This window comes from Trachurus trachurus, assembly GCF_905171665.1.
Source record: "Trachurus trachurus genome assembly, chromosome: 23".
NCBI classification, from domain to species: domain Eukaryota; kingdom Metazoa; phylum Chordata; class Actinopteri; order Carangiformes; family Carangidae; genus Trachurus; species Trachurus trachurus.
Window position 1 is genome coordinate 3,147,775 of NC_139912.1, and position 27,001 is coordinate 3,174,775.

Genomic DNA, 27,001 nt, shown 5'->3' on the forward strand with positions numbered 1-27,001 from the left:
GGAGGGGGGTTGGGGGTTGTGGCTTCATCAGGTTGAGGAGAGACTGAACTGAACTGAACTCGACAGGAAATGTTTTTGCAAAATCAAAAAACCAGGAGCTAAAAGATGCAAAAAAAAAGGAAAAGCTTCTGCAGATGTCTTGATGAGTCGTTTTTAACCTTTTCCCTTCAAACACTGATTGCACACTTCTATGAAAAAATCAGTGAAATCTCTGCAGGAACTAGTGCAACCCACAAACCAACCGACCGACCCCCAACCCCCCCGATCAGAAGTAGCTGCACTCGGCTGCTGAGACGATGAGACGAGGAGGAGAGCAGTCAGACTGACGGATCCATACGTCTCGGAGCTTATCAGATGCCAGATACCTGAGAAGTCTTCATGACTGACTTCACTCCGCCAGAGAAATGCATGCTGGTTAAAACGAGGCCATGTAGCAGCATGACATGACCTGATTAACTTCCAGACTGACATTTTCAGCTCAGTCGAACTGAAAATCTCTGTCTGTGATAAAAACCTGGTCAACAGCGGGTTTTTTTGTTTTTTTTAAACCCTCACACATCACAGAGCTCTCTCTCTCTCTCTCTCTCAAATTCAAATTCAAATTCAAATTTGCTTTATTTGCACAACAGTTAAAGGGACAACGAGGAGTTTTGGAAAAGCGAAGCGTTTTCACACTACATTTCAAGATTCAAGATTCAAGATTTATGAGCCTCCGTGCGCACCGTTAAATTATTTGACCGGTGCAAGACAGACTCATGTTTTCATTCATCAAGAATTAAAGTCAGAGGTTGGAAGACGATCACATACCGTCGTAGTTCCCACCATAAACGGCGATTCGGCGGCGTTATTCTCATGACTCGCCACGAAACCGACCAGCATTTCCGACACCACTAATAATAACAAAATAACGATAGAGACAAAACGATATATTTATCAAAAATGGAGCCATTAACAAGTGTGGGTAACGTAGATTCATCCACATTAATGTGAGACTTTTTTATATCCAAATAGAAACTCCTCGTTGTCCCTTTAAAATAACTATGTTGCCAAAGCATTAGGAATCAATGACACAATACAACTCATGAAACCAAATATATACAACAATATACAAATAAATAAAAAGTATACATAAAATCATTTACCCTATGCGTGTGTGTGAGCGTGCACGTGTGTGCTGAACAAGTTCTCTCTCTCTCTTATACACAGTCTAAATGACATGAAACTTAAAACATATATAATATGTGTGTGTGTGTGTGTGTGTGTGTGGTAAGATTGGGCATCATTAGACTGTTGCAAGTTGTTATATATAAAACATAAATATATTGTTCTTAAATGATGACAGCAACAAATGATAATAAAAAAGAGTTTTACATATTGTGCAGCTAATTTAGGAAGGATGAATCTCTCTCTCTCTCTCTCTCTCTCTCTCTCTCTCTCTCTCTCTCTCTCTCGCTTCTTTACCACAGGTGTGAATTATTTCTTTTTCTACACACATCTAATGACTTTATAAAGTTATTACAGACTGAATGTTTGCGTCCTTCGTGCGTTAAGGTTCCCGACCTGTGGGTCATGGAGGCGTCATAACTGAGCCGACAAATCAAAAAGCCTTTCATGTCGTCCTTTATACTGGTTTAATGACTCTGTGAGATCACATCCATGGAAAAAAGAAGAAAAAAAAAGGAAAACTGAACCAACTGGAACTGGTTATCAGCTCCTTCAGTTCAGTGTTTGATTCTTATCAATGGAATAAAAGCAGCTCTGAGGAGCTATAATGGAGTACGACCTCCTGTTTGTGATGGAGTCAGATGTGGGTTGTAAAACCTTTCTGAGACTTTCCAGTGAGACACGAGTTGAAAAGGTTAAAAAAGAAACATTTCAGACTGGATGTGTTGTTGATCCAGGCTCAGACCTTTTGCAGACGACGCTGTGTTTTCTCGACCAGGTCGTCGTCAGCTCTGCCGTGTCGGTCTGAATGTGGCTTCACTTGATGCTGTGGTGGTGATGAGTTCAGTGCTTGATGAAAAACTGCCCCTGACGGGAACGTGCATCAGCGGTTTTGCATGTATTTCCCTCTAAATCAACTCTGTCTGGTAACGTTGTGTTATTATCTCATAGCGTGGTGAATGTGCAGCTCACAACTTGTCCACCAGAGCGTTTTGGAGTTGTTGGATTGTGTATTTGATAGGGGTGGGAGAATAAATCACATAAATATCGCAATATCTTTTTTGACGATTTTTAGTAGCTTTTTTTTTTTTTTTTATATTGTGCAATGTGCATTTGTTAGCCTTTTTTACATACAGAGAGTCCAGGTTTTGAAAAGGGTTTAAGTTCACTTTATAATGGAGTATGTTAATTTATAGGCTCCTACAGTATTTGTGTGTAGATAAATGTTAAAAATTCAGACTAAAAATCGAGAGAATCGGCAATATCGTAGAATCGCAATTTAAATCGAATCACCATCCAAAAAATCGTAGAAGAATCGAATCGGGAGAAAAGCATATCGTCCCAGCCCTAGTATTTGATGAGTTTTATGAGAGAAACCAAGAAATCCCATGAGCCTCCGTAGCGTAGCTCTGAGCAGCTCACGGCTCTGCTCCGCCGTTCTAAAAACAGCTTGCACCGACAATTAAAGGTAACGAACCTACTGCTATGACTATAGGGATTATGGCACTATCCCTTTAAATGATGATGATTAGGTGTAAACAAGGACTTGAGTTAATAAACTGCTTTGTGTCCAGCAGTAACTTTACTGTTCCATGATGTGTGACTTTTAATCATCACTCCCACTGAAAGCCTCCTCCTCCTCCTCCTCCTCCTCCTTCTTCACCTCCTCTCTGCTCTAAGGAATCCTTTTCCTTTTCCTTCTCCTTCTTTTCATCTTTCCTCGTCTCCTCCGTCTGTCACACAGATATATGTGGAGTTATCTCTAAAAAACTTCATACATCCATGTTCCTGGGATAAAAGGATTCTTTGGCAGGTTGTTAAAATGACTCATGAGTTTAATTTTAACCCAAAATGGGCTCTGCAGTTTCTCTGTCAGAGCCTCCGTCGCCTTTTATTTAAATGGCTGAGTGTGTGTACGGAGCCGACTGGGAGTTTATTATTAATGGAGGAACACACACACACACACACACACACACACACACACACACACACACACATCCAGTAGTCGGTGTTAAAAAGCCCTAATGTGTTGTCATGTGTTGTTTTTTTTTCTCCAGACTTGTTGGCGGTGCCCAAACATCCCTACGCTGCCATGGAGAACTGGGGCCTGAGCGTCTTCGTGGAGCAGAAGATCCTATTGGACGCTGAGGTGTCGTCCTCGTCCTATCAGATGGAGCTCACCATGGTGGTCGTCCACGAGATCTGCCACCAGGTAGGACCCCGCTCTCAACGCCCAGGGTTAACTTTACGCTCATTTTTCTTATCTTTTTTTTTTTAATAATATTTTTATTAGTTTTTCCAAGAGAAGTTTAACAGCACCAAATAAAGGGACTGTGCACGAAAAAACATATACAAAAATAGACATGATAACAATAAGAAAAACAACAACAAAAATCAAGAACAAAAAACAGACAAACATTTACATTGCAGTTGCGTAAAATGAAAAAGAAAAAGATTAGTACATTATGGTGGGCTATGTGGCCAATGTATACATGCTATATACATTTACATGCTAATGAAAGTCCATTACATCTGGGGTGCATTAAGAAAAGAGGAGAATTAAAGCGTATTTCTAATATAGTCCATGAATGGCTTCCAAATGTTCTCAAGGTTATCTGAGGAGCCACATACTGTGTATCTCAACTTTTCAAGTTTAAGGAGCTGTATGATTTCCAATTAAGAAGGATCAGTTTCCGTGCCAACAAAGTGACAAATTTTGTAATTTTCAATTTGGTTCCAGATGGATTTTTATTGTTCTCTCTCACTTCCCCAAAAATGGTTACAGGATCTGGTTGAACCACCATTTTGAAAACTTCTGATAGGGTGTTGAAAATCGAGCTCCAATAGGTATGTAAGTGAGGACAGAGCCAGAAAGAGTGTGCCAGAGTCATTTTTCTTTTTAAAATAAATCGGACGCAGGAGAATTGGAGGATAAATATGAACAAAATGAAGAGATTTGTGATTTGTGTCAGTGAGCGAATAGTAGACAATATTTACTGAGTCCTGTGGACAGAAACACAAACTGACATTTAATCCTGATGGCGGCGCTGGACAGAAGGTCAGAGGTCAGGGAGATAAATCCTGACGCTCCGGTTCAACCTGAACATCCACTAATCCACTCCACCGACGTCTCAGACTGATAAAAAAAAAAAAAAATCATATATGTCAATATGTAATTTACTGCAGCAACACAAAAACAGAAGCTGGAGTCTGGAGATGTTGTTCAGTCTCTTCCTGTTTGGATCCTGAGTTTGTTTTTGGGTTTTTTTTAAACCTGAAGCTGAATTCACCAACTCAGATTAAAGGAATAGTTCACCAAAAAATGAAATTCAGTCATTTGTGACTCATCCTCATGCTGATGAATACTCCAGAGTAGTTTTTTATTCCTCAAAGTGCATCTGGAGACCCAAGAGGCCGGTTCGTAGTCCAACGGAAACTTTATATGAGAGTCAATATGGCCCGACACAAAAACGTCCATAAAACTACACAAAAACCATTTAATATTCCTCCACACTGCTCGTCCACTGCAATCCAAGTGTCCTGAAGGGATATAGTCCAGAGTTTACTGGAAACAACGTCATTTAGGACATTTTTACAGCCTAAACAGTCCTGTATTGCGCTCTGACGTTCAGGCAAATTCAATCTAGGACTGTTTAGGCTGTAAAAATGTCCTAAATGACGTTGTTTCCAGTAAACTCTGGACTATATCCCTTCAGGACACTTGGATTGCAGTGGACGAGCAGTGAGGAGGAATATTAAATGGTTTTTGTGTAGTTTGATGGACGTTTTTGTGTCTGGCCCTATTGACTCTCATATAAAGTTTTGGTTGGACTAGGAACCGGCCTCCCGGGTCTCCAGATGCACTTTGAGGAATAAAAAACTACTCCAGAGTATTCATCAGCATGAGGGTGAGCCAATAATGAATTTAATTTTTTGGTGAACTATTCCTTTAAAAATAAGAAAAGACATACAAAATAAATAACACTTGTTATAGTGTCCCGAAATACAAACAAGACCAATATTCAAATCAATAAACAACGTATGTTTGAAAACGAGCCGCAGGAAGCCGAGCTCAGCTCAGATCTTGTGCCGACGTCGACGTTGAAGCTGCTTCTGTTTGTTTTTCTACTTCAGTAACTTCTGAGCAGAGCTGCAGTTCATCCACAGGCCGACAACCACTGATGAATTTATCAACAAGATGTTTGTGAACATTTTCCACATTGTCTCCTGAACATCTGAGCTCCACGTCGTCTCAGCAGAGCCACGCTGGCTGTCGGTTTTACTGCCGATCCTGAAGGCAACTTTAAAGACTCTCCAACGCATGTTATTAAAATAACTACAACTGAATAGACTCTGCAGCCTTGGCAGAAGCAAACTGTGTGTCTGTGTGTGTGTTTGCACCTCTTGGAGTGTGTTCTAGCACTTCATGTTCTTGACATCCTGCCTGTGAATGTGAAGCTGTTCAGGTTGGAGCTCTCGTCTTCCTCCGTCAAGTGCACGGATGTCGAAGCAACTTTCAATCACGTTGATGAGGAGAAAATGAAGCACGAATGGCGAAATTAGTGTTTTATGTTGTTTATGTTGAAACAACCTGCTCCCACGGCTGTGAAGTGACAGGTGTCAAGCTCTGACTTTAAAAAGGAACTCTGCAGGATTTCCACCTTAACTCAGCTCCATGTGTCCCTTGTCTCCAGCTCCAGAGTCCTAGTTCTGGTTAAATCAATGACTAGTAACTAGTTCCAGGGAGAATGGAGCGTCTCTTGGCTGAAAACCAACCTTGTAAGATCAGAGCCTCCGACCCGGTATCCCAGCTCTCGTCTCTGCGGCACCACCACACATACTGTAGGCTATATTTGTTCTGAGACTGAAGGAACATTACTTTTTTTAGTCACTGTAGTATATGTTCAGATTAGGACCAATGGCGTGAATTTGTGGAAATATTGTCGGGAAATTTCTGGAGAAAAGAATGTTCTAGAAAAAAAAGTGGTAAGAATTCTAAAAAAAATTTTTTATAAAAAAAGATTTTAAAAAAGGAAAATATTTTCTAGGAAAAGTGGTAAAATTTCTCAAAAACAATTCTACAAAAAATCTGTAAAATTTCTTAAAAAAAAAAAAAAAGTTTAAAGAAAAATTTTGAAAAAGTGGTAAAATTTCAAAAAAAAAAAAAAGTAAAAAATAATTTTAAAAAAGTGGTAAAAATTTCAAAAAAAAAAAGGAAAAAAGGAGTAAAAATTTCAAAAAAAAGGAAAAAAAATTCTAGAAAAAAGTAACAAGTTCCAGGGAGAATGGAGCGTCTCTTGGCTGAAAACCAACCTTGTAAGATCAGAGCCTCCGACCCGGTGTCCCAGCTCTCGTCTCCATGGCGACACCGCCACACAAACGTAACGCGCTAACCCGTAATCTCTTGTTGATGACAGATAATTAAGCAATATCACATGAGAGGGAGTGCTGTTGTACTGTATTCATGGGTTGCAGTGACGTCACGTCGAAGGGACCGCCGCCATATTTGTGTCCTATTTGACAGGTCTTCTCATATGACAGCATGCAAACCGCAGGATGGAAATGACAGTTTCTTGACAAAATGACAGGGTTTCATACATCCTGTCTGGGTTTATATCTCTATAACAACAGACAAACTCTATATTATCCCACTTATTACAGTTTATGAATTAATTAATTAATTTGAGACGTAATGTTGATCAAAGTCCTTAGTCCGGTCACTTCTCCGCTGTTTGCTCCTCACCCTCCCCCCGGTCGACTCGTGTGTAGTTGTTTTCAACGAGCTTTTGATAATCAATCAGTAGATTGATGAATTATCATGTAAATGTTACGATGTGCGCATTTATGTCGTCCTGTCTGTCATAAGAGACTACGGTTACGGGACACGTTTGTGTCACGGACTCGCGGTGGCACAGACACAGCTGGTCACAGCTGTGACACTGCGCTGGCCCGTCCGCTCTGTCCGCTCTGATCGCAGGTTTGGTTTCCAGCAGCGGTGAGGGAGGCAGAGAGCCTCCACTCTCCCTCTAACAAGCTACAAGTCATTTTTCTAACATCACAATTAGTCTGAAGCTGGTAAAAATGAAACACAAGGTAAAAATCCTTGATAGTTCTTCTGCCCTGCTCCGCTGATCAGAGCGGCGTCCCTAGCAACGGCCCGTTTTACTTAGCAACGGTTTGTTATACAGAAATAAAAGACCCTAAATGCAGAATCAGTGAATAAGAAAGTAATCAAAATGCAGAATTCAATATATCCATGTTATTAAAAAAAAAGTGAATCCCCACTTTTTGTGAGACTTGTCACAGCCCACGCTGCCACTGATAGACTGCCTGCAGTCAACTATTTATTCCGCCTGTAACTTAACGTCTTTTGGGATGGAATAAAACTGCAGTCCGGGGTTTTTTTGGCGACTGCTATCACAGTCAACAGCACAATATAATCCCGGCATCTTTCAAATAACGTCAATTTTCGGTCTCTTGCTGATTTGCTCCTACTACTCCACTTGTTCTGGTAACGTGACGCTGTGATCTGTGCCCAGATTGCCCTGATTCGGACACAAATATGGCGGCGCAGAAACACAGTGACGTCATGTGAATCTAATGAATATCAGCACGGCTGTGATTCGGTCGTAGGCACGAGGCCGCAGGCCGAGTGCCGCAGATAATCACACCGTGCTGATATACAGTACAACAGCACGACCTCGAGTGTGATATTGCTTTTATACAACAGTGCTACGAGCGCATTTTTAGAACAGTAATAAACTACAAGAGATTATGATTTGTTTGTTTATTTAATCATTTATTTGGCTCCGCCAACAGAAATAGTTCCGCAACTGGAAGGGAGACAAGGCTGTTGCCAGGCAACACATAAACATTTCATACTAGCTTGCTACTAGCTTCTAGGTTTTCCACCGAGCTGCTTCCAGTGCTGGTTCTGGTTCTGAGCCCGTGTCTGATTAGCACCGGAGCAACAGGACCAGCGTGAAGACATACAGAGACGTTATCGATACCGTATTACATCTGTTTATCTGCTATGTAATCAATATAAACACAGTTGAAGCTAAGTAAGTTAGCTGAGCTACGTGGCTAACAACAGCTAATGCTAATATCAAAACACATCACCGTCAAAAACGTAGTTGCCCCCGCGGCGATTTTTTCCCCAGCCGGGTTTAGTAGAGATTTATCGCCAATTAGACGGACCAGGTCAGGTCCAGGTTTTAATGTTCAGGTCCGTTTATAACTGTAGCAGCAGCAGCAACAGCAGCAGCAGAGAGATGGGGCAGCTCCTGTATGGGGAGCGTAGCTCTGACTTAGCTCCTGTCCACTGCTGAACAGCGGAGTGATCATGTCTGTGAAAAGTCCCAGTGCTGTTATACTGTATATCAGCACTATGGAATGTCTCGTTGTCCAATCAAATTGCTCGGTTGGGACCGGTCGGAACTAGCTGTTGTATAAGACTACACAGATATACACATGGTAACATAGTAGATCAGTGGTTCTCAAAGTGGAGTTCGGGGACCCACAACGGTCCTTTAGAGGGTTCAAGGGGGTCCCCAACTTTTTCTGGAAAATTTACCACGTTTTTTATTTATTTATCTATTTTTACTTTTCTTTCTTTCCTTTTTTTCTAACCACTTTTCTTTTATTTATTTATTTTCACTTTTTTTTTTTTTTAATTTTTTTCTATAATTTTTTTTTTTTCCTTGAGAATTTTTCCTAGAAATGTTTAAATTTTTTGGAAGAAATTGTACCGCTTTTCCCCCCCAGAAATATCTCTACAATATTTCCAAAAATTCACGCCATTGGCCCTAATTTGAAGACTAAAAAAGTAGCGTTCTTCAGTCTCAGAACAAATATATTTGTGGAGCCTATTTCTGGTGTTTGCTTCAAAATTTTGTCCAATGGGGGTCCGTGGTCTAATTTGTGTCAATTTAGGGGTTGGGATTGATTTAAAAAAGTTTGAGAACCACTGTCGTCTGGTCTCTCCTCCTCTGTGTCTCTAACCCTCCTCTCCGCCATGTGCATTAATTTTCAACAACGAAGCCGGTGAGAAATCAATCCATGGAGCGGTGGATAAGGTTATTTATCATCTACCATGTTATGTGTAGTCTTATCTGTCATCAACAAGAGATTATGGGTTACGGGCGCGTTAGGTTGGATTTCAGCCAAGAGACGCTAGGTGGAAGGCAGAGAGCCTCCATTCTCCCTGGAACGAGTCATTTAACCATCACAATTACTGTGAAGCTGTTTAATTAAGGTACAAATTTGAGCATAATTCCTCTTTAAATAGAGAAACAATGAGTGAAGTTAATGGTGGAAACCTGACAAACGACCTGGAGTGAGACAAAGAGCAGAATCTTCTCGTTGCAAGTGATTCTGTTGTAAACAGACAAAACGTGACACAAGTCACAACAGCTTCAACTGGAAAACTAATGAGCTGTGTGTTTTGTGTGTGTCTGTCTATGTGTGTGTGTGTGTGTGTGTGTGTGTGTGTGTGTGTGTTGCACAGTTCCTCGGGCAACAGCAGCAACAGCCGCAGCAGCAGAGGAGATGATCCTGTTTTTACAGTACGACATTTAATACGTGACAGGCAGACAAACACAATGAAGCAGAAGAAAATGTAAAGGTTTCAGTCAGTGAAGAGAAAGACAGAGGCAGAGCGAGCGGGCGGGCGAGCGAGCCTAAACAATACAGACAGATGAGAAAGGCAGAGAGAGAGAATAAGAGGAAGAAGAAGAGGGAGCGTAGGAGACAAAGAGGTGAAGAAACAAAGTGAAGGAATGGAGACGACATGTGTTAAAGGAGAATAAAGAGACACAAAGAGATGAAGAGAGACAGAAGCAGAGCAGAGCGCTGGGAGACAAAAGGAGGAAACACTCGACCACGACCACCACGAGTTAAACACCAACAGCTCCGACCGTGTTCACACCGACCTGCTGTCTGACACGTTTACACTCACACCGCCCGACCGACCAACCGGGGTAAACAGCCAGAACAATGCTGCTGCTCCAGCCAACGGTAGCATCAACAGCTCCGTAGAAAACTTCATCCTGTTAGAAATGAACCTTCTTGTTTTGCTTCTGTGTCCATCACTTTATTGTTTTACGGAGACACTTAAGTCAATGATGTAAATGACTTAATGTGTATTCTCTCTGGAGGCCGTTAAGCAACTCGAGAACTGGCGGTCAGTGTTGCCAACTCCTCAGTAAGGAAAGTCCCTATTGGCTGTCGTAAAAGTCGCTAGAAGTCGCTAAATGATGTCATTGTCTCAATGAGTGCTTTGGGACAGGGGCGGCCGGCTCACAGCTAGCGCCCGCTGCTCGTTGAAAACAGCTGTGATAACGTGCTTTCAGGTCCGAATCTCCAAACCAGAAACGTTTGCAACAGCACCGGAAAAAGTCGCTAGATTTGTCGCTAGTCGCTTTTGACAAAAAAAAAGGCGCCAAGAGGGTTTGGGAAGTCGCCAGATTTAGAGAGAAAGTCGCCAAGTTTGTAACACTGCTGGCGGTTAGCAAACAGTTAGCAAGCTTGTTAGCCTGGACTTCTATCACGACTCACTGTTGTTTACAACTACTTCCGGTTAGAAAACCAGCATGAGAACAATAGTGGCAGATGTTTGTAAAGTCTATAAAACCAATGATTGGACAAACGTTACTATTTCTGTGTGCATATTTTTGTAATTAGTCATGGTTATAAATTGGCAGGGACTCAATGAACGGTCCATGAAAAAATATTTTCTCTTAGTTACAACATGACTGAGCTAACTGGAGTAGTTTCATGTTGTAGCTGACGTCCTGATGTTAGCTTAGCTACCGCTGTTAGCTTAGCTACCACCGTTAGCTGTCCCTGTCAGCTGAGCCACTGATGCTTTCTAGACACTGTGATTCCCCCCAACTGAAGAAATACAACACATAGCAACACAAAACACACACACAGAAATAGTCATGATTCTTTAATCACTTAAGATTTGTCTAAACGGTGATAGGGCGTGAAAAATATTACATATAGGCCTATAGCTAAACCCTTGTAGCCTTCTCATTGCTGGTTTTCTATCCAGAATTTGAACTTGGTTGAAAGATGGACGAAAGGATCTTGTGTTTCCATTGCCTTTCCATTCCACTACACTTTTGCGATACACTTTTATATTGCCACCTCATGAGAGCATTAAAATGTTTTTGTGAGATTTTTGAGGTTTTTTGAAATGTAGGTTTTTCCATTACCAGTTTTTTATTGCAATATTTAGGTTTTATGCATTTCTAGGGGTAATGGATATGCAGTTAGTGCAACCCTGGCTAACTTTATTGTTTTATTTTCCATTATTGGTATTGATGGATTAGGACAGAAGAGGTGTTGTTATACACTGTGTTCATCATCTTAAGTGTTTGAATGGAGTTTAATTTCTAGAATCCACAGCAATGAAAAATAAAATTATATTTCACTATCAGTTACTCTGGATAACTGAGAGTCCACCGGGGAAAACCGATCACACGACAGATTATCAGGAATAATCAGAGCAGTTTTTCTCCTTTATGCTGTTGATTTATATTTTAAATATGTGTTTTTTATCTTGTTGCTTTAAGCAACACAAACCGGAGTCCGTTAATAAACCTGATTATAATCTGAACATTAAAAACCCCAGATCCGTCGGTGCGGGCCGACACCACGAGAGGTGAATGAGAATAATGTCCTCCTTTCCCTAATTTGTGTGAAGTGCCCCTTTAAATCCTCGCCCCAGCTGAAGTGGTTTTCGTTGCTACACAGGATCGTTTTGATGATGAAAATGAAAAGCTGCAGTGTAAATATTGCAGTGCCTGTGGCTGACTGAAGAATGTGTCGTTTTCATTTAATTTCCTTCAGGATGTGGCCTCAGACCCACATCTCTCTCTGCTGAGTCTGGATGAATGTTTCCTTCAGGCTACCGCTGGTGTGCAGCGAAGAACAGACTGAATAACAATGTTAAGCATCAGGCTGGGATGCTCTACACTGTATTAGGTCATAGATATTATATTGCACATGTCATAAAAATGTAGTAATGGAGTTTTTTTTGTTGTTGTTGTTGTTTTTCTCGTCTCGTCTTGGTCTCTCTGTGCATCTCCTCGTCTTCTTTGTTTAATTTAGAGAGAGCAGAAGAAAGGGAAACGATAGAGTCATGTTTTGTCTGCAGCTTTGCACTCCATTTCATCCTGAAGCCATTTATCTCTCTCTCGCACACACATATACACACACACACACATACACACACACATACACACATACACACACACACGCACGCTTCTGCATGGAGTGAGTTGTTTGAAGCTTTCAATAATCGAGTTCAGTTGTTAAGGAGTTTAACCGGAAAAACAGAAACAGACTTTTTGTTCTGAATCCTGTTTGTTGTGCACGAGCTGTGTGTGTATGTGTGTGTTTCTGTTTGTTTGTGTGGACTGTGTGTTTGTGTGTTGTCATGTTGTGAGGACAACAATCTGTTAACACTGTGTTATTGTTTGATCGGGGATCAGTCGAGGTCACGTTCAGTCAACACAAGATTGTGTTTCTGTAAAACCAACAGATCTGATTGAAATTTGATGATAATTTATTATAATTTATTATAATTTTCCAGCTGTGAAATTATGTTTACATGATTTTCATTTTGAAAACAGGAACAGGTAAATTTTAAAGGTTATAGAATGAAACCAAATCAGATAAGAGTCCACAGCCACTCAAGCTAATGTCAACATGCTACAAGGTCACAGCGACTTGCAGCTACAATATTCACTATGTTCAAGATCCGTGTTGGCATTTAAATATTTACCAGTTAACGCTAAACTAAATCAAATTACAATTTTGTACAGTGCTTCATGAGATGTGAACATGTTACCAGAGTGAGTGTGGTTGATATGAATGATGGGAGCAACTTTCACCTCGTTTTACTAGCGCAAGTTTGGCTACGGAGGTAATTGTGAGTGTTTACTCTTGTTTACTCCAGCGTGTGCAAACAGAGATACGTCGGAAAACCAAACACCATCATGTCTATAGGTTTATAATATCATCTGGAGGTGCTCACAGCTCGGTGAATATCACCACCTTCTGCAGGAGCAGTAGCATCTGGATGACAGCCACTTCCAGCGCTGTTCCAGGCTGCTTAGTGGGATCGGTGTCTCGGCCGGACGCCAGCTACAGGTGCTGCGTTTCAGCTGCGGAGCGCCTCTACATCAGTTTTTGATGTGTGAAAATCAATAGATATTCAATGTATCTAGCACAGTGTTTTTCAACCTTGGGGTCGGGACCCCACGTAGGGTCACCTGGAATTCAAATGGGGTCGCCTGAAATATCTAGTAATTGATAAAAAAAATAAAAATACTGATAAAAATATTTTTTGAACTTATTATTATTCTTTTTAAAATTATTATTAAAACACACAATGTTAAACAACTGTATTCTATACTTTCAGATTCTCAAATATAAATTGAGTTCAAATAAAATGCTCATCGCAGCTTGATTGCCATAAATTTGTGATGTCAAAAAAGGTTGGGAACCACCGATCTAGCAAGTCACTGATGCAAGACATGATAGATAGATAAATCTATCTATCTATCTATCTATCTATCTATCTATCTATCTATCTATCTATCTATCTATCTATCTATCTATCTATCTATCTATCTATCTATCTATCTATCTATCTATCTATCTATCATGTCTTGCATCAGGAGAATCTCAATGCTGATAGGCTGTTGTGACACGGCGTCATGCAAATATTTCCCATCATTTGGACTGTCTGCACAAATTTGCGTGTATCTGCATCTTTGCGTTGACTTTGTATGTAATCTCGTCATGCCAAAAACTCACTTTGCGCCCAGTGTGGATGTGTAGCAGCTGTCTGTGTGGTGTTGTTATAGGCAGGCCCGAGGTGAGTCCCGAACCCCGGTCTCCCACACCACGGGCGACGATGCAAACCGTTTTGCCAAGAGGTCAATGACCACTTGGCGGTCGGGTTTGCACGTCTTTGTGTTTAACTTCAGTAGCCTACTGTTAGAGGATCATGTTAACCAGTCTGCTTCATCCTCTGGGGACAATGAAAGTCAAGAGCATTTCATGGTAACCCACTGAATGTGTTCTAAGAAAAGTCTCTTGACCATTAAAATCATTGTCCTGCAGGTGGCACTAGTATGTGAAAAGTCTGTGGTTTATCCTCTGGGGATCAGTAATGTCTTAAGGTTTCCTGCCACCTGAGGACCAAACTTCAGTCTGTAGGAGTTCATCACGTATTTGATGGATCATAAGTCTTTGCTCCGCCACGCACAGAGATACAAGTTTATGTTTGTGCAAATATACTATCACCATCTGTCGGATTAGCTTCTTCTGCTGCTGTCGTGTTCTTTATGTCGACGTCCATCAGGCACAACAGGAAACCGACACAAAGGAAATTTGATACCGAACTCTCACTCCACTTCTAATCTAAATCTGACTTTTTTTCTATTTACCAACTGTGGTTCAGACACAACACATCGTAATTCTGTCAACAGACTGGTGATAAAATCCAAAGTGCTGTTGATGTCTTGTTGGATATACGCCGCTGTTGTTGACGGGTTCAGACTGCTGCTGCTGCTGCTGTTGTTGTCATTGTTGAGCTCAGGTGAACAGATGGAGAAGATGTGGAGGGAAACGTGAACAGACAGGATGCTTTCCTCCGTCAGCTCACACAAACATAGACGCAGTAACTCAGCAGATCAGTTCAGACACTGAGATGAACACAGATGTTGATCTGAGCAGCAGTACCGACGATGGCCGCTAGGGGCCGACACACAATGGCTTTAGACCTGTTTTACACTTTTTTTTTACTGCAATTTTTTGTGGTTATTTTTGAAACGTATTGTTCCATTGATAAGATAATAAGCAGGGCTGTACAGTGCGAGCATTTCACTCGCATATGCGCCTAAAAATAGATTGTGCGAGTAGAAAAAATGAAAAGGGAGCACGCGTGCGAGTACGGATTTCAACCCTTTCATTCGCATTTACTAAAATAAATGCATACATACACTGTTCTCAAATGTAAAAATGGGTCACATTTGACCCTCAACATTATTTAAAGGTTAAATAACATGTTTTTCATTGTGCTAACTAACAAATAGAGCCATGTATAAGGACTGTTCATCTTAAATTAATCAATTAATCGTTAATCGATCAATAAGGCCTATCAACTAACAATTAATTAATTAATCGATAATTTGCATCCCTACACTGTGTGACAAAGACGTTCTGTGTTTTGAATGACAGAGCAGTTGGCCTTATGATGGCACTGTGTGTGTATGAGTGCACGTGTAGTGTTAATAATAAAATTGTGTTATTTATGAACTTTAATAGTGCTCCTAAATTCTTTCTGTGCTCCTAATTTTTTTCATTTAGGAGCACCTGTCCTCCTAGTGAAAAAGCTAAGCGTACAGCCCTGTAATAGGGGTTAAAGAGAGTCTTTTTCAAATTTAACCTTATTAACCCAAACAACACCCAACCAACACCAAACTGGTGTTGGTTTATAAAACCCAGTGTCGTCGACATAGAGACGAACATACATGTTTTCATTGTTCAGCAGCTCGTGGACCATCCCTGTAATTTTAATTAGCTACAACTTCCTGTGCATTCAGGTGCGTGTATATGATGTGATGTGTGTAACACAGGTGACTTGCAGGTCAGATTTAGATTTGATTTGAGCCCAGATGTTCGCAGATGTTTGTCAGTTATGTAAATGTGTTTTTTTTCCCCGGCAACAGCTGTTGCGATGTACAGAACGTAGGTTGTTGTCCAAAAGTGTGTGTCCAGATGTGGCCATTGTCTTAGACATGTGTAGGACTGACAGTAATCACACACACACACACACAGACTTGGGGCTGTGTTCATCAGGACACTCTCTCAATTTATTCCGGTCATCTGTCTGTTAATTAAAACAGAAAAAAAAACAAAAAACAGACGAGATTCAGCAAACAGATTTACACTTCATCTGTTGATCTCTCTCTCTCTCGATCACACACATTAATTCAACCATATGCAGAAGGAAGTAACACAGTGTGTGTTCTGGCAGGCTGACAGCAGTCACACATTTGTATGGCTGTCTACTTGTGAAGACTCCCGGTGGACGAGCTTCACTCCCTTCACTTAGATCTCAATCTTGACCAGGATGAGGCCACAGCTGCAGATCCGACCTTCACCAAAACCGCTCCAGTCTTTAACCCTGAAACTCTCCGGAGGCCTCGGTCTGGAAAAGACGAGCTGAGCTGACTCATCCCCACTGGATACTCACCAATGAATTTAGATTAGATGAGTAACATCATCATTTCCATGATGAGATAGATTTCCATTAGTCGACCTTTGGTAGCTGAGACCTGGTCCAGATTATATTCAATTCCGAGTCATCTGGACATCTGGACATAGATTGTGGACAGCAAATCTTAAAACCATTATACCTCCTCTCCCTTTGCTAAGAGGGGGACATAAACAATAATATGTCCAAGCACGTTTTGGCTCTTTTGCATTAGTATTATATCATTTTTAATGTATGTATTGCACTCAAATTATGTAGCACAGTATTTAACCGATGTCTAGGTTGCTCCCTTTGCACTTGTAGCGTATATATTGTTTTAAACATTGTAGGATATATTTTATCATATACTTCTCTTTGTATCTGATTTATCTTCCTTGCACTTTTCCCTTTGGAGCATCCTGGCAGAAGAATTTCCTTCAGGGTGAATAAAGTTATATCTATCTATCTATCTATCTAATCAAAAGTTTCTCACCATCAATCAAAAATTTACTTTCGTTTCTAATGTTTCAAGGGTTTTTGTGACAAAGTTTTGGACCAAAGTTTTGGGCCACTTTCTGTTTTAGAAACAGATTTCTACAGCATGTCAATACAGGAATAATAGAGGGATACAGAAATGTAAAGTTGAGCATAGCAATAAAACTGACTGTTTTGTTCCTGTGTAAAGTATTTGAAGTTTAAAAAAAAAAACACGGGACCTAAAATAGAGCCTTGTGGGACGCCTAAACCTATGTTGATTTAATTGCTAATCGGACGCCTCTGACCCATATTACAAACCCTCCCAAGAGACAAACTTGATTAATGGCATGAAAGGCTGCACCGAGATCTAGAAGAACCAGGACTGAAGGTTTATTTAACTTCACTGACAAGCCTCAATAACATAGCGGCTTTTCTAAGGTCTTACCGTGTCAGTCTGTTAGGTATCAGAGAAAGTTTATGGTTAACAACACTTGATCGTTCCGGCGACAAGGCTGGTAACAGATTCAAAAGACGTGGTAAATACAGAGTCAAGTGAGCAGGTAGAAGGTTTTTTATCTCGGCACCACTTCACTGAAGTTCTGCAGGGAGCGCCCGTCTCAGATCTTCAGCACCGACCTGTCCCCTTTCCCAGCTGCTGTGTCTTTGTTCAACAGAGATGCTCAGCGCCGGTTCTGACTCACATATTCCTACCTCTCCACCTGGATCTGTGACTTCCTGTTCTCTTCGCTGTGACAAAAGCGTTTAGCAGTGACAGCTTCCATGCTTCATGCTCCCGTCTCATCTTAACAAACCTGCTACTCTGAAAAATCGAGCAGCTCCACTTCATAATGCAGAAATTTACACTTTTCTTTTTTTCTGCAGATCTGAACGTGCATGGCTCATGATGCCAAGTAGTTTGAGAACATTTTTGATTAAAATGTATGAAAATAAAACATTTTATTCACAATGTGTCACAACTGCTTATGGGCGAGTAGCAACAGATGTGGTGCAACAAAAACAGAGGTCGCTGTTAAAATGTACAGTAGGTCCTCACTAGAACAGAAATGCAGAAGTATACACACACATAGTATATCGGTGTTTGTGTGTGTGTGTGTTGAAGCTGTCAGGGTGTATATTTTCCACCGCAGTGTTTTGGTTCAAAGTAGATAATTTATTACTGCAGACCATGTTTGCATAGAGTTCATTAGAATACAAGGAGCCATAAATCATCCCACTGCTCTCTCTCTCTCCACCTGTCTCTCTTTCTCTTTTCCCTTCGCCCTCTCTCTATTTCTCTTTCTCTCTCTTTCTTTTTTATTTCATACTTTTACATTTGACTCACGTTAACACTCTCAGCCCTCCTCCCCTTCCTCCACCTCCTCCTCCTCCTCCTCCTCCTCCTCCTCCATCAGCTCAGTCTGGAGTCACAGATTTATTTCTTCCATCTGCAGCTGTTTCCCAGCGCCGGCCTTCCTCCTCCTCCTCCTCCTACCGACTCTCACTTGTGATGCTGTTGTTGATCCGAAAAGTCTGAAAAAGTTTTTTAAAACTTGTTTATTATCACGGTTTCTTTTCTGACTTGTACACAATATATGAATGAGGTCGAGGTTGCGTCAGGGAATATGCAAGCACCCATTGATTTCATGGGGGGAAAAAAATGAACAGAGCTTTATAAATGGTGGAGGATAATGGATGGTTCATCATCTCCACAGACGCGTAAACACCTCCTTTCTTTCGCTTCTTTTGATTACATCAGGCAGGTAGAAATTGCATTGGGCGGGTAGATGCAATTTGGGCTGCATTTGTCAACTTTTTTTTTGTTATAAAGTTATATTATCCATTTCCGATATTTATGATATTTCAGCTGTTACATCCACTGTGCTTTGCTTTTTTTTAGCAGAGGTGTATGAAGTACGTGAAAAAAATAACCAAGTAAAAGTACAAATATCATAACTGAAAATGACTTTGGTAAAAGTTAAAGTCACCCATAAGAAAATCACTTGAGCAAGTAAAAGTAGCTCACATTAATACTTACAAAAGTATCTTGTGAAAAAATATGCTCAAGTAAAAGGCAAGGCAATGCAAGTTTATTCGTATAGCACATTTCCGCAACAAGACAACTCAAGGTGCTTTCCATATTAGCAAAATAAGAACATAAAAAGCAAACATTATTTAAAAACAGACAAGAGAAAGAATTAAAACAGATATAAAAAAGAAGTAAAACAGAAAGGGAGACAGAACAGCTAAAACAGTAAAAAATATAAGTAAAAGTCCTTACTCATTACTTTCTATACTGACAGACTCCAGCTGCTTGGATTTCTTTGAATGTGTTTATATGTGTGTATATATATATACCACAGATAACAGCATGATCTACCTCTGTAAATAATGGCGGTAAATCATTTTGGCCATAACGATGTGTGTTCGGGAATAGGTACATGTAAATCTCCAGTCTTGGTTTGGTTCAGTTTAGTTGGATTTTTATTGTCTAACTTCACTCCTTGTGGGTTTAAACTTGTGATGGCCTATTTATCTACCATTTTACCTGTGGTTCTATGATGCAGATATAAAGCTTTAGATGCTTATGACGTGTTTTCTATTCCATGTGTTGAGTAATGATTTATGGTTTTACGTGACCTGTCTGGAAACGTCATGATTTGGGCTGTTTTTTATTTATTGGATTGGTCTGAAACCTGTTAATCTGATCTGGCAACACGGACTGAAAACAGAGGAGGTGATTTATAGCAAAGTAAAGAAGTGTAAACAAGTGGACCTGTGTATCACACAACTCTGCTGCAAGATGATGCTGAAAACTGATGAGCTGGTTGCACCATTCAATTTATTTTATTTATAAGAGACTGTGTACAATATTTAACACAAACCTCACACCTTGGTAGAGATGTTGGTAACACTACAACTACACACTGATAAACATGATTCAATCCTTCGTTCATCTTTTATGAATCAACCTTCCTGCGTTGACACTAATTGGTCTGTAATTATTCTGTAATAAGTGACTATTTAGATCAACACTGATGCTTAACTTGCATGAAATGTGTTAATTGTAAATGTGTTCATAGATGTTTTATTACAGCGTTAGGAAGAGCTTATTAATTAACATCCGTAAGTGTACATGCAAATTAGTATCACAGTGGAAAGAAGCATTTATAAGTAATGAATTAATGCTCAATAGTGTGTCGTTATTGTAAAGTCTTTCAATAATGTTTAATTCATAAAGGTTCGTAGGATTTGGGAGAATATTCATAATTTAGTTGCCATTAGTGTATTAAAAAACACAGTGTTGACCCTAGTTTAGAATTAACATCTCATATCTAAATAGGAAGTAGTCGCTGTGTTTCTGCAGGAGACGAAAAACCAGACAAACCAGTTATTGTTCCACTTAGGGCATTTTGTACGTCACTGTATGTATTCAGCTGGCTGCAGTTTGAGCCCTCACCTCTAGGTGTCACTAAATAACACACACACTGCTGCCGTTTAAAAGCTAAAACTTAAAATTAGGGATGTCACGATTATACATTTTCTTACGAACGATTATTGTCAGATAAATAATCACGGTATTACGATTATCACGATTATGCATTAATTAATTTCACTACACTATGAATGTGTAAAATCAAATATAGTCAAAAAAATAATTACATTATGCATTGTTAACACAAAATATTTCAAGTATCTATTACCAATTATCAATCCCTCGGGGGAAATGTTTGAAATATTCAGGCCATAAATTGTCATTAAGTATCTTTTTTTTTTTTTTTTTTTTATTAATACAAATGACACAAACATTTAAATTCCTACCAATTCAATGTTACATTAGTAAAATGGACCAGTATCTGAGCATTTAGCTTTACTTTGGCGCATATCTGCCGATATTCCGACATAATCTTTTTTGGTAAGTGACGGAATTTAGGAATCTTTACGATTTAATTAATTGTGGCGTTTAGTACCACGATTGATTGTGAAAACAAGTAATGGTGATATCCCTACTTAAAATAAAAGTTGTGAAACTTTGAGTTGTCTGAAGTTTGGGTGGAAATATTCTCTGAACACAAACATGTACAGGCTCCTGAGCTGCTGCACGGCTGAAGGACGAGACTGTTTAATCAATAATAATATGTGAGAAGAATACAGTTATATATAGCTTTGTGTGTTTGTGTTTGTGTGTGTGTGTGTGTTGTGTTGTGCTGCCTCCTGCTCATGTCCGAAGCTAATTAACAGACCATAAACAAACATCTAACACCCTGAGTGTGTGTCTGTTTATACGCGTGTGTGTGTGTTTGTGTGTTTTTATGTGTGTGTGTGAGGCATATTAATGAGGCTGAACACACTCCTGCAGCCAATGCACAGTAGGCAGTGACACAAACACACAAACACACACATTCTTGTACTTGTCTCTTTGTGAGGACGCTCATTAACATAATGCATTCCCAAGCCCATTACCCTTAACTGTCACCATGACAACCGCACGACCCCCACCTCTCACCTGCACCTGGCTCTCACCGGGACCTTGAAACTCAAACTGTCCTTTGAAGTCGTGACAACAACCGACTCGAAACGTCCTCGCTCCGTATAACGTCTCTGATTCGTCACGGTCCCCACAACGATAGGAAAACACGTACACACACACACACACACACATTACAACACAGATACAATGAAGCACAAACACACAGATACTTCACTTATAATCCAGTTGAGTGTGTGTGAACTGTGGATGAAACACTGTACGTTACAATTCGTAACGTTGTGAATATCAAAACAAAAGCAAATTAAACATCAACAGAGTCTGAGGTTGTTTCAGTTTAGTTCTTAACAAATCATGAGACACAAATAGTGGATATTTTGTCATATAAAGTATGTTATATGTGTAATATAGTGTCATAATATTATCACATGTCCCTGCTTTAGTGCTCTGTGTTTTTCTTGGTCTTTAAACGTCATAAAGGAAGTCAAACCCCTGAGCCGCAGCGCTGCACTGTTTCAAAAACTACTCAAAAAAAAAAACATCAGTGAGCTGCACTGTTGCAATGTGTGACATGTTCCTACATCACCACCAACACACACACACACACACACACACACACACACACACACACACACACACACACACACACACACACGCACACACGCACACACACACACACACACACACACACACTATAGTCTATTTTAACTCCGTCCCACACACTCCTTCCTGCTGCCCCAAATACGCACTAATGCACTGAACGCGTGTGTGTTCATCCACGGCTGAAAATAGTTCCCCAAGGTTTCAGCACATTGTTAAATATTAAAAGAAAATCAATCAATTATTTCAAGCAAGATGTAAACTAAAGCTAACTGGATGCATTTATATACAATAGAGTCCGGATCTAACTACAGCAACAAATGCGTATTCATCCACTACTGAAAATAGTCCCTGCAAAAACAATAGTTTTACTTTTATTTTCAGATATCTAACTTAAATCAGTGATTTCTAGGAATCTGTAAAACTAGGTGTATTCATATATTATATATACTGCTCTGCTTCCATGAATGCTAACTAAGGCGCCAAATATGTATTCATCCACTACTGAAAATAGTCCCCAACAACAGCAGCCTCCAGCTGTTTTAAGACATTTTGAAATATTTAAATCCAATCAATTATTTCAAGGTTGCAGTAAAGTAGAAAAACAAAATATGGATTTATTTATATATTGCTCTGCCTCACTGAGCACTAACTAGAGCACCAAAAAATGTATTCATCCACTGCTGAAAATAGTCCTTCCATAACAACAACAGTTGAAGGCTGTTTTAGGAAAGGATAAATTAAAGGATAGAATAAATTAAATTAACAATTTCTAGGAAGCTTTGAATTTAAAACTAACTGGGTATATTTATACATCAAGTAGTGTGCCAGATATGTATTCATCCACTGCTGAAAATAGTCCCTGACAGCACTCCAGCTGTTTTACGCAGGCTTTGTCAACAATAATAGAAATACATTCTAGTCCTAGTTTACATATAGTTCAACCCCTCCAATGCACTTTTGTCATATTTTATTTAAAGTAAACTATAATTAATTCATGTTGTTTATATGTTTATGTTGGGGAGAGTTGTTGTTGTGTTTTATTAAATAAAAAGAGTCCTGACAGTGATGAAGGTTTCTAACGTTCAGTCTCACCTGAGCTCATCAGAGCTGGTTTCTGTTTCTCCTCAGGCTGAACCGTCTTGCTCTGATTCGTTTTGTGCTTTTGTTTCTTTTTAATTGACAGAACACATCAAAAAACACACACACACACACAAACACACACAGAGACACGTGCACACAAACGTTCACTGAACTGTGTTGTTTTGTTGTTGTAAATCAAAGGTTTTGTGGATGTGACAGATTGGTTTTGCCAGCTGGCTTTATATAGCAATTTAAACGTCTTACACACACACACACACACCGACACACACACACACACACACAGACAGACACACACACACACACACACACACACACTTAGTGAGTAATGGGAGTGTGGCAGGACTGTCAGGAAAACAAGAATATAAAGAGAGATGATCAGAGTCATGGAGCTGAAACACACTCGCTGTCTCTCTGACAAACTGTCTCTCTGCTCAAATCTGTCTTTGTGTCTCATCTCTAACTTTGTGCCCCTCCCCCTCTGGTTTCTGAAGGCTACAGACCATAATAAGAATAATCCTCTGTGGTCAGTCACATAAAACTCAGTTATCCATGCAAATAGTTTAATTATTTTTGTTAACAACTGGAACAAAACTTAAAAAATTAAATAATAATGAAGTTTGCCTCATGAATTTCTAACAACTGATCTAGCAACAAGCAGAATCATAATAATAGTAATAAGAATTCATTTCTTACAGCGTTTCGCATTTAAAAAACAAAACATTTCTGGACCGCAACGATCGAGGAAGAAAGAAAATCAAATCACGTAATTAAAAATAATACAAAACGCCACCAGTAAAACCAGAAGTGGAGAATAAACACGTTGAGCTGGAGCTCCACTCACATGTTGGAGTTTCCTCCCAGCGTTTGAACTCGCTCCTCGGACTGATTTACATTTTCATCAGCGTTATCAGTGACTGATATGGTAATAGGATATTTGGCTGGTTTCCTCTCTGTAATTAGGTTTGACCTCTGTTGGAGTGTCGAACGTTGTTTTCCATTGATTTGTTGATGTTTTCTGCAGAGAAAAATCAGACGGCGAATCAATCTAGAGCTGCAGAGCGACAGGAAGGACGGGCCAGGTGCAACAACATGAAGCTTTCTACTTTAATATCAACCTGAAAGAGGAACGATGCAGGATTTTTACCTTAATTAACCAGCTCCAGAGTCCTAGTGCTGGTTGAATCAATAACTTGTAACTAGTTCCAGGGAGAATGGAGGCTCTTTAACGCGCCCCGTAACCCGTAATCTCTTGTTGATGACAGATAAGACTACACAGATATACACATGGTAACATGGTAGATGATAAATAACCTTATCCACCGCTCCATGGATTGATTTCTCACCGGTTTTGTTGGAAACAAATGCACATGGAGGAGAGGAGGGTTAGAGACACAGAGGAGGAGACACCAGACTTGCATTGTTCTCCTTTAAGGTCTAATATTTCCATAGTTACTTCATGGTGTTGTATGGAGGTTAACAAGTTTCTTTGTGTTATGGTCGCCACTGACCCGTTTTTAGGTTTTTAATGCCTAAAAGTACCACATAAATTTGTTTATTGCATCAAGGCTTTTTGACTTTGTCAGGAACCTATATTTAATCAAAATAAAAAGATTTTTAAGAATCGCACAAAACTCTATAATGCTATTGTTAAAATTATGACATTTGTGTTGTTGGGGTTAGTTATGGCCCGATTATAATGAGAATAATGAGAGTTAAAACTGAAATCATAAATGCAAAACCAACCTTTTCATTTCATTTTCAAGTCTAACAACGTAACCAAGAGATAATAAACAAATGTAATAATTGTTTTTACTGTGTTTTACAGCTGATTTAAGACTCGGGTCGAAACCGACCCTAAGACAAGAGATTGTAGCAGAAAGGTTCAGGGAAATTGAGGCATTTGCAGCAGTAAAAGGGAAACTCAGCCATGTTGCTCCTTACTTTGGCCCATGAGGTGTTTCATGCTACTTGGCCTTGAACTCCTCATCAAGCCTCTTATGGTGGATGCACCTGGTCTAGACCTCTGGAGAACTGGTCTTTGACCCTGGTCCAGATACTGTGAGGTTTGTAGCTCCAGGACTCTACAGCCTGGTTACCACCTGAGGTTCTTCACATTGTCCAGAACTACGGTATGCACCAATCGTCTAAAGCCAGATCCCCGATTGGCTGCGATCCTACTTTATAATCCAGTTGGTGTAAAGCTCTTCAGAAAAGCTTTTATTCTCTAACCTGGATGGCTCTCAACACAAGAGTCCACAACTCAACAAGCTGGCTCTCGGTCCAGAGTCTCGGCTCCAAGCTCTTACCACATCTTCTCATGGTCCAGATGCAACATGTTTTTCATTCTGGATCCAACTGGTGTCGTATCCAAGCTTCAAAACGGCCCAGCTGCCGTCGAGCTTCTTTTTCTAAGACCTGTTGGTCCTTAATTCTGCAGCACAGGCTTACATCCAAAATCAAGTTGGAAAACTTGAGCAGCGCTTGGCCGGTGGCCACGGCTGAATCCCAGACCTACCGCGAGTCACACACAAAGATTAATTAAACAGGAGGGTTGAGGGTTTGTCGCAACTGTTGTTGATAATGTTCATTTCGAATTCAGCTCGTCAAGGGCTGAAGAAGAAAGCGTGAAAGTCTTTACAGTTTCACAGATGTGTGGATGTAAACAGTCTTTGTGCCAAATGACAAACAGGACTCGTTTCTTGTTGGAAGTGGTGGAAGCTGAGAGGAGTTCCATCCAAACAGCCAGAATCAGATTCAGTCCCTCTGCTGAAGAGAGGGATGAATATTTATCAGCGAGGGTCAGACAGAGGGAGGAGAGGAAGAGGAGGATGATCAAAGGCACAGATCTGCTTTGTTCTGAGAGAGAGGGAGGGAGGGAGATGGAGGGAGGGAGGGGGGTGAAGGAAGAATGAAGGTGCTGAGACAGAAAGCAGCCGGGTTTGCCCACTCTGTCGTTCACTCTCGTTTTAATTCCCAGCTTCACTGCATAATAAGTTTGAAATAGCGAGTAACATTATCTTTCAAATGCCAACAACCGTAATATAATGTAGTTCCTGAAATGAAAAAATGAAAAAAAAAAAAGGGTAGTCCGCAGCGCCGCTGTGTCACTGTAACACGGTTCCCAACCCCTAATGCTGTTTGTTGTCGCAGCAGAAAATTCCCCCTGAAGGTTCCCTGGAGCACGACACCGGCAGAGCTGCTGCTACAAACACTGATCTGCATTTAACAAGGTGCCACTTTACCTGCATTAAGTGGCTTTTGACCAGCGGGAGTCAGAGCAGCCAGAGAAACAAACAAAGCTCTGATAGCTACACACACACACACACACACACACACACAGAGTTTTCATGTCCATCTATGTCACCTTGAATTATTACTCACTGGATTGAGCTTAATGAGCGGCAGAGAGTGTTTCGGGGCCTGTTGTTAGTTTTCCCCAGGTTTTGCCTCCCAGGCTACATATTTTGAAGAGGCTGTTCACAGCAGAAGAAAGAGAATAAGTCAGTAGAAGACGTATGAGAATAGTAGTAGTAGTAAAAAAAAAGGTGAATGATGAATACGCGATTGTGCGATTACACGTCAATCGAAGCGGCAATTTAAAGGGACAACGAGGAGTTTTGGAAAAGCGAAGCGTTTTCACACTTCATTTATGAGTCTCCGCGCACCGTGAAATTCTTTGACCGGCGCAAGACAGACTCATGTTTTCATTCATCAAGAATTAAAGTCAGAGGTTGGAAGACGATCACATACCGTCGTAGTTCCGACCATAAACGGCGATTCGGTGGCGTTATTCTCATGACGAAACCGAAAGTAAAGAAACGCTGGTCGGCTCGCCCAGCATTTCCACCACCACTAATTTAACAAAATAACGATAGAGACAAAACGATATATTT

The 27,001-nt window shown here is 40.3% G+C and overlaps 2 protein-coding genes across 2 annotated transcripts in view; both read left to right on the plus strand.

The window, feature by feature from the left end:
• Positions 1-27,001, plus strand: part of dclre1c (DNA cross-link repair 1C, PSO2 homolog) — a 476,875-nt gene that overhangs the window by 275,375 nt on the left and 174,499 nt on the right. The window lies entirely within an intron of this gene.
• The window catches only part of trhde.1 (thyrotropin releasing hormone degrading enzyme, tandem duplicate 1), a gene marked incomplete at both ends in the record, with an annotated part of 192,973 nt that overhangs the window by 100,502 nt on the left and 65,470 nt on the right, over positions 1-27,001 (plus strand). Inside the window, one exon of the mRNA XM_083999510.1 lies at positions 3,222-3,376. Within this exon, the coding sequence (XP_083855636.1) occupies positions 3,222-3,376 (155 nt within the window). The remainder of the gene's footprint in view (positions 1-3,221; positions 3,377-27,001) is intronic.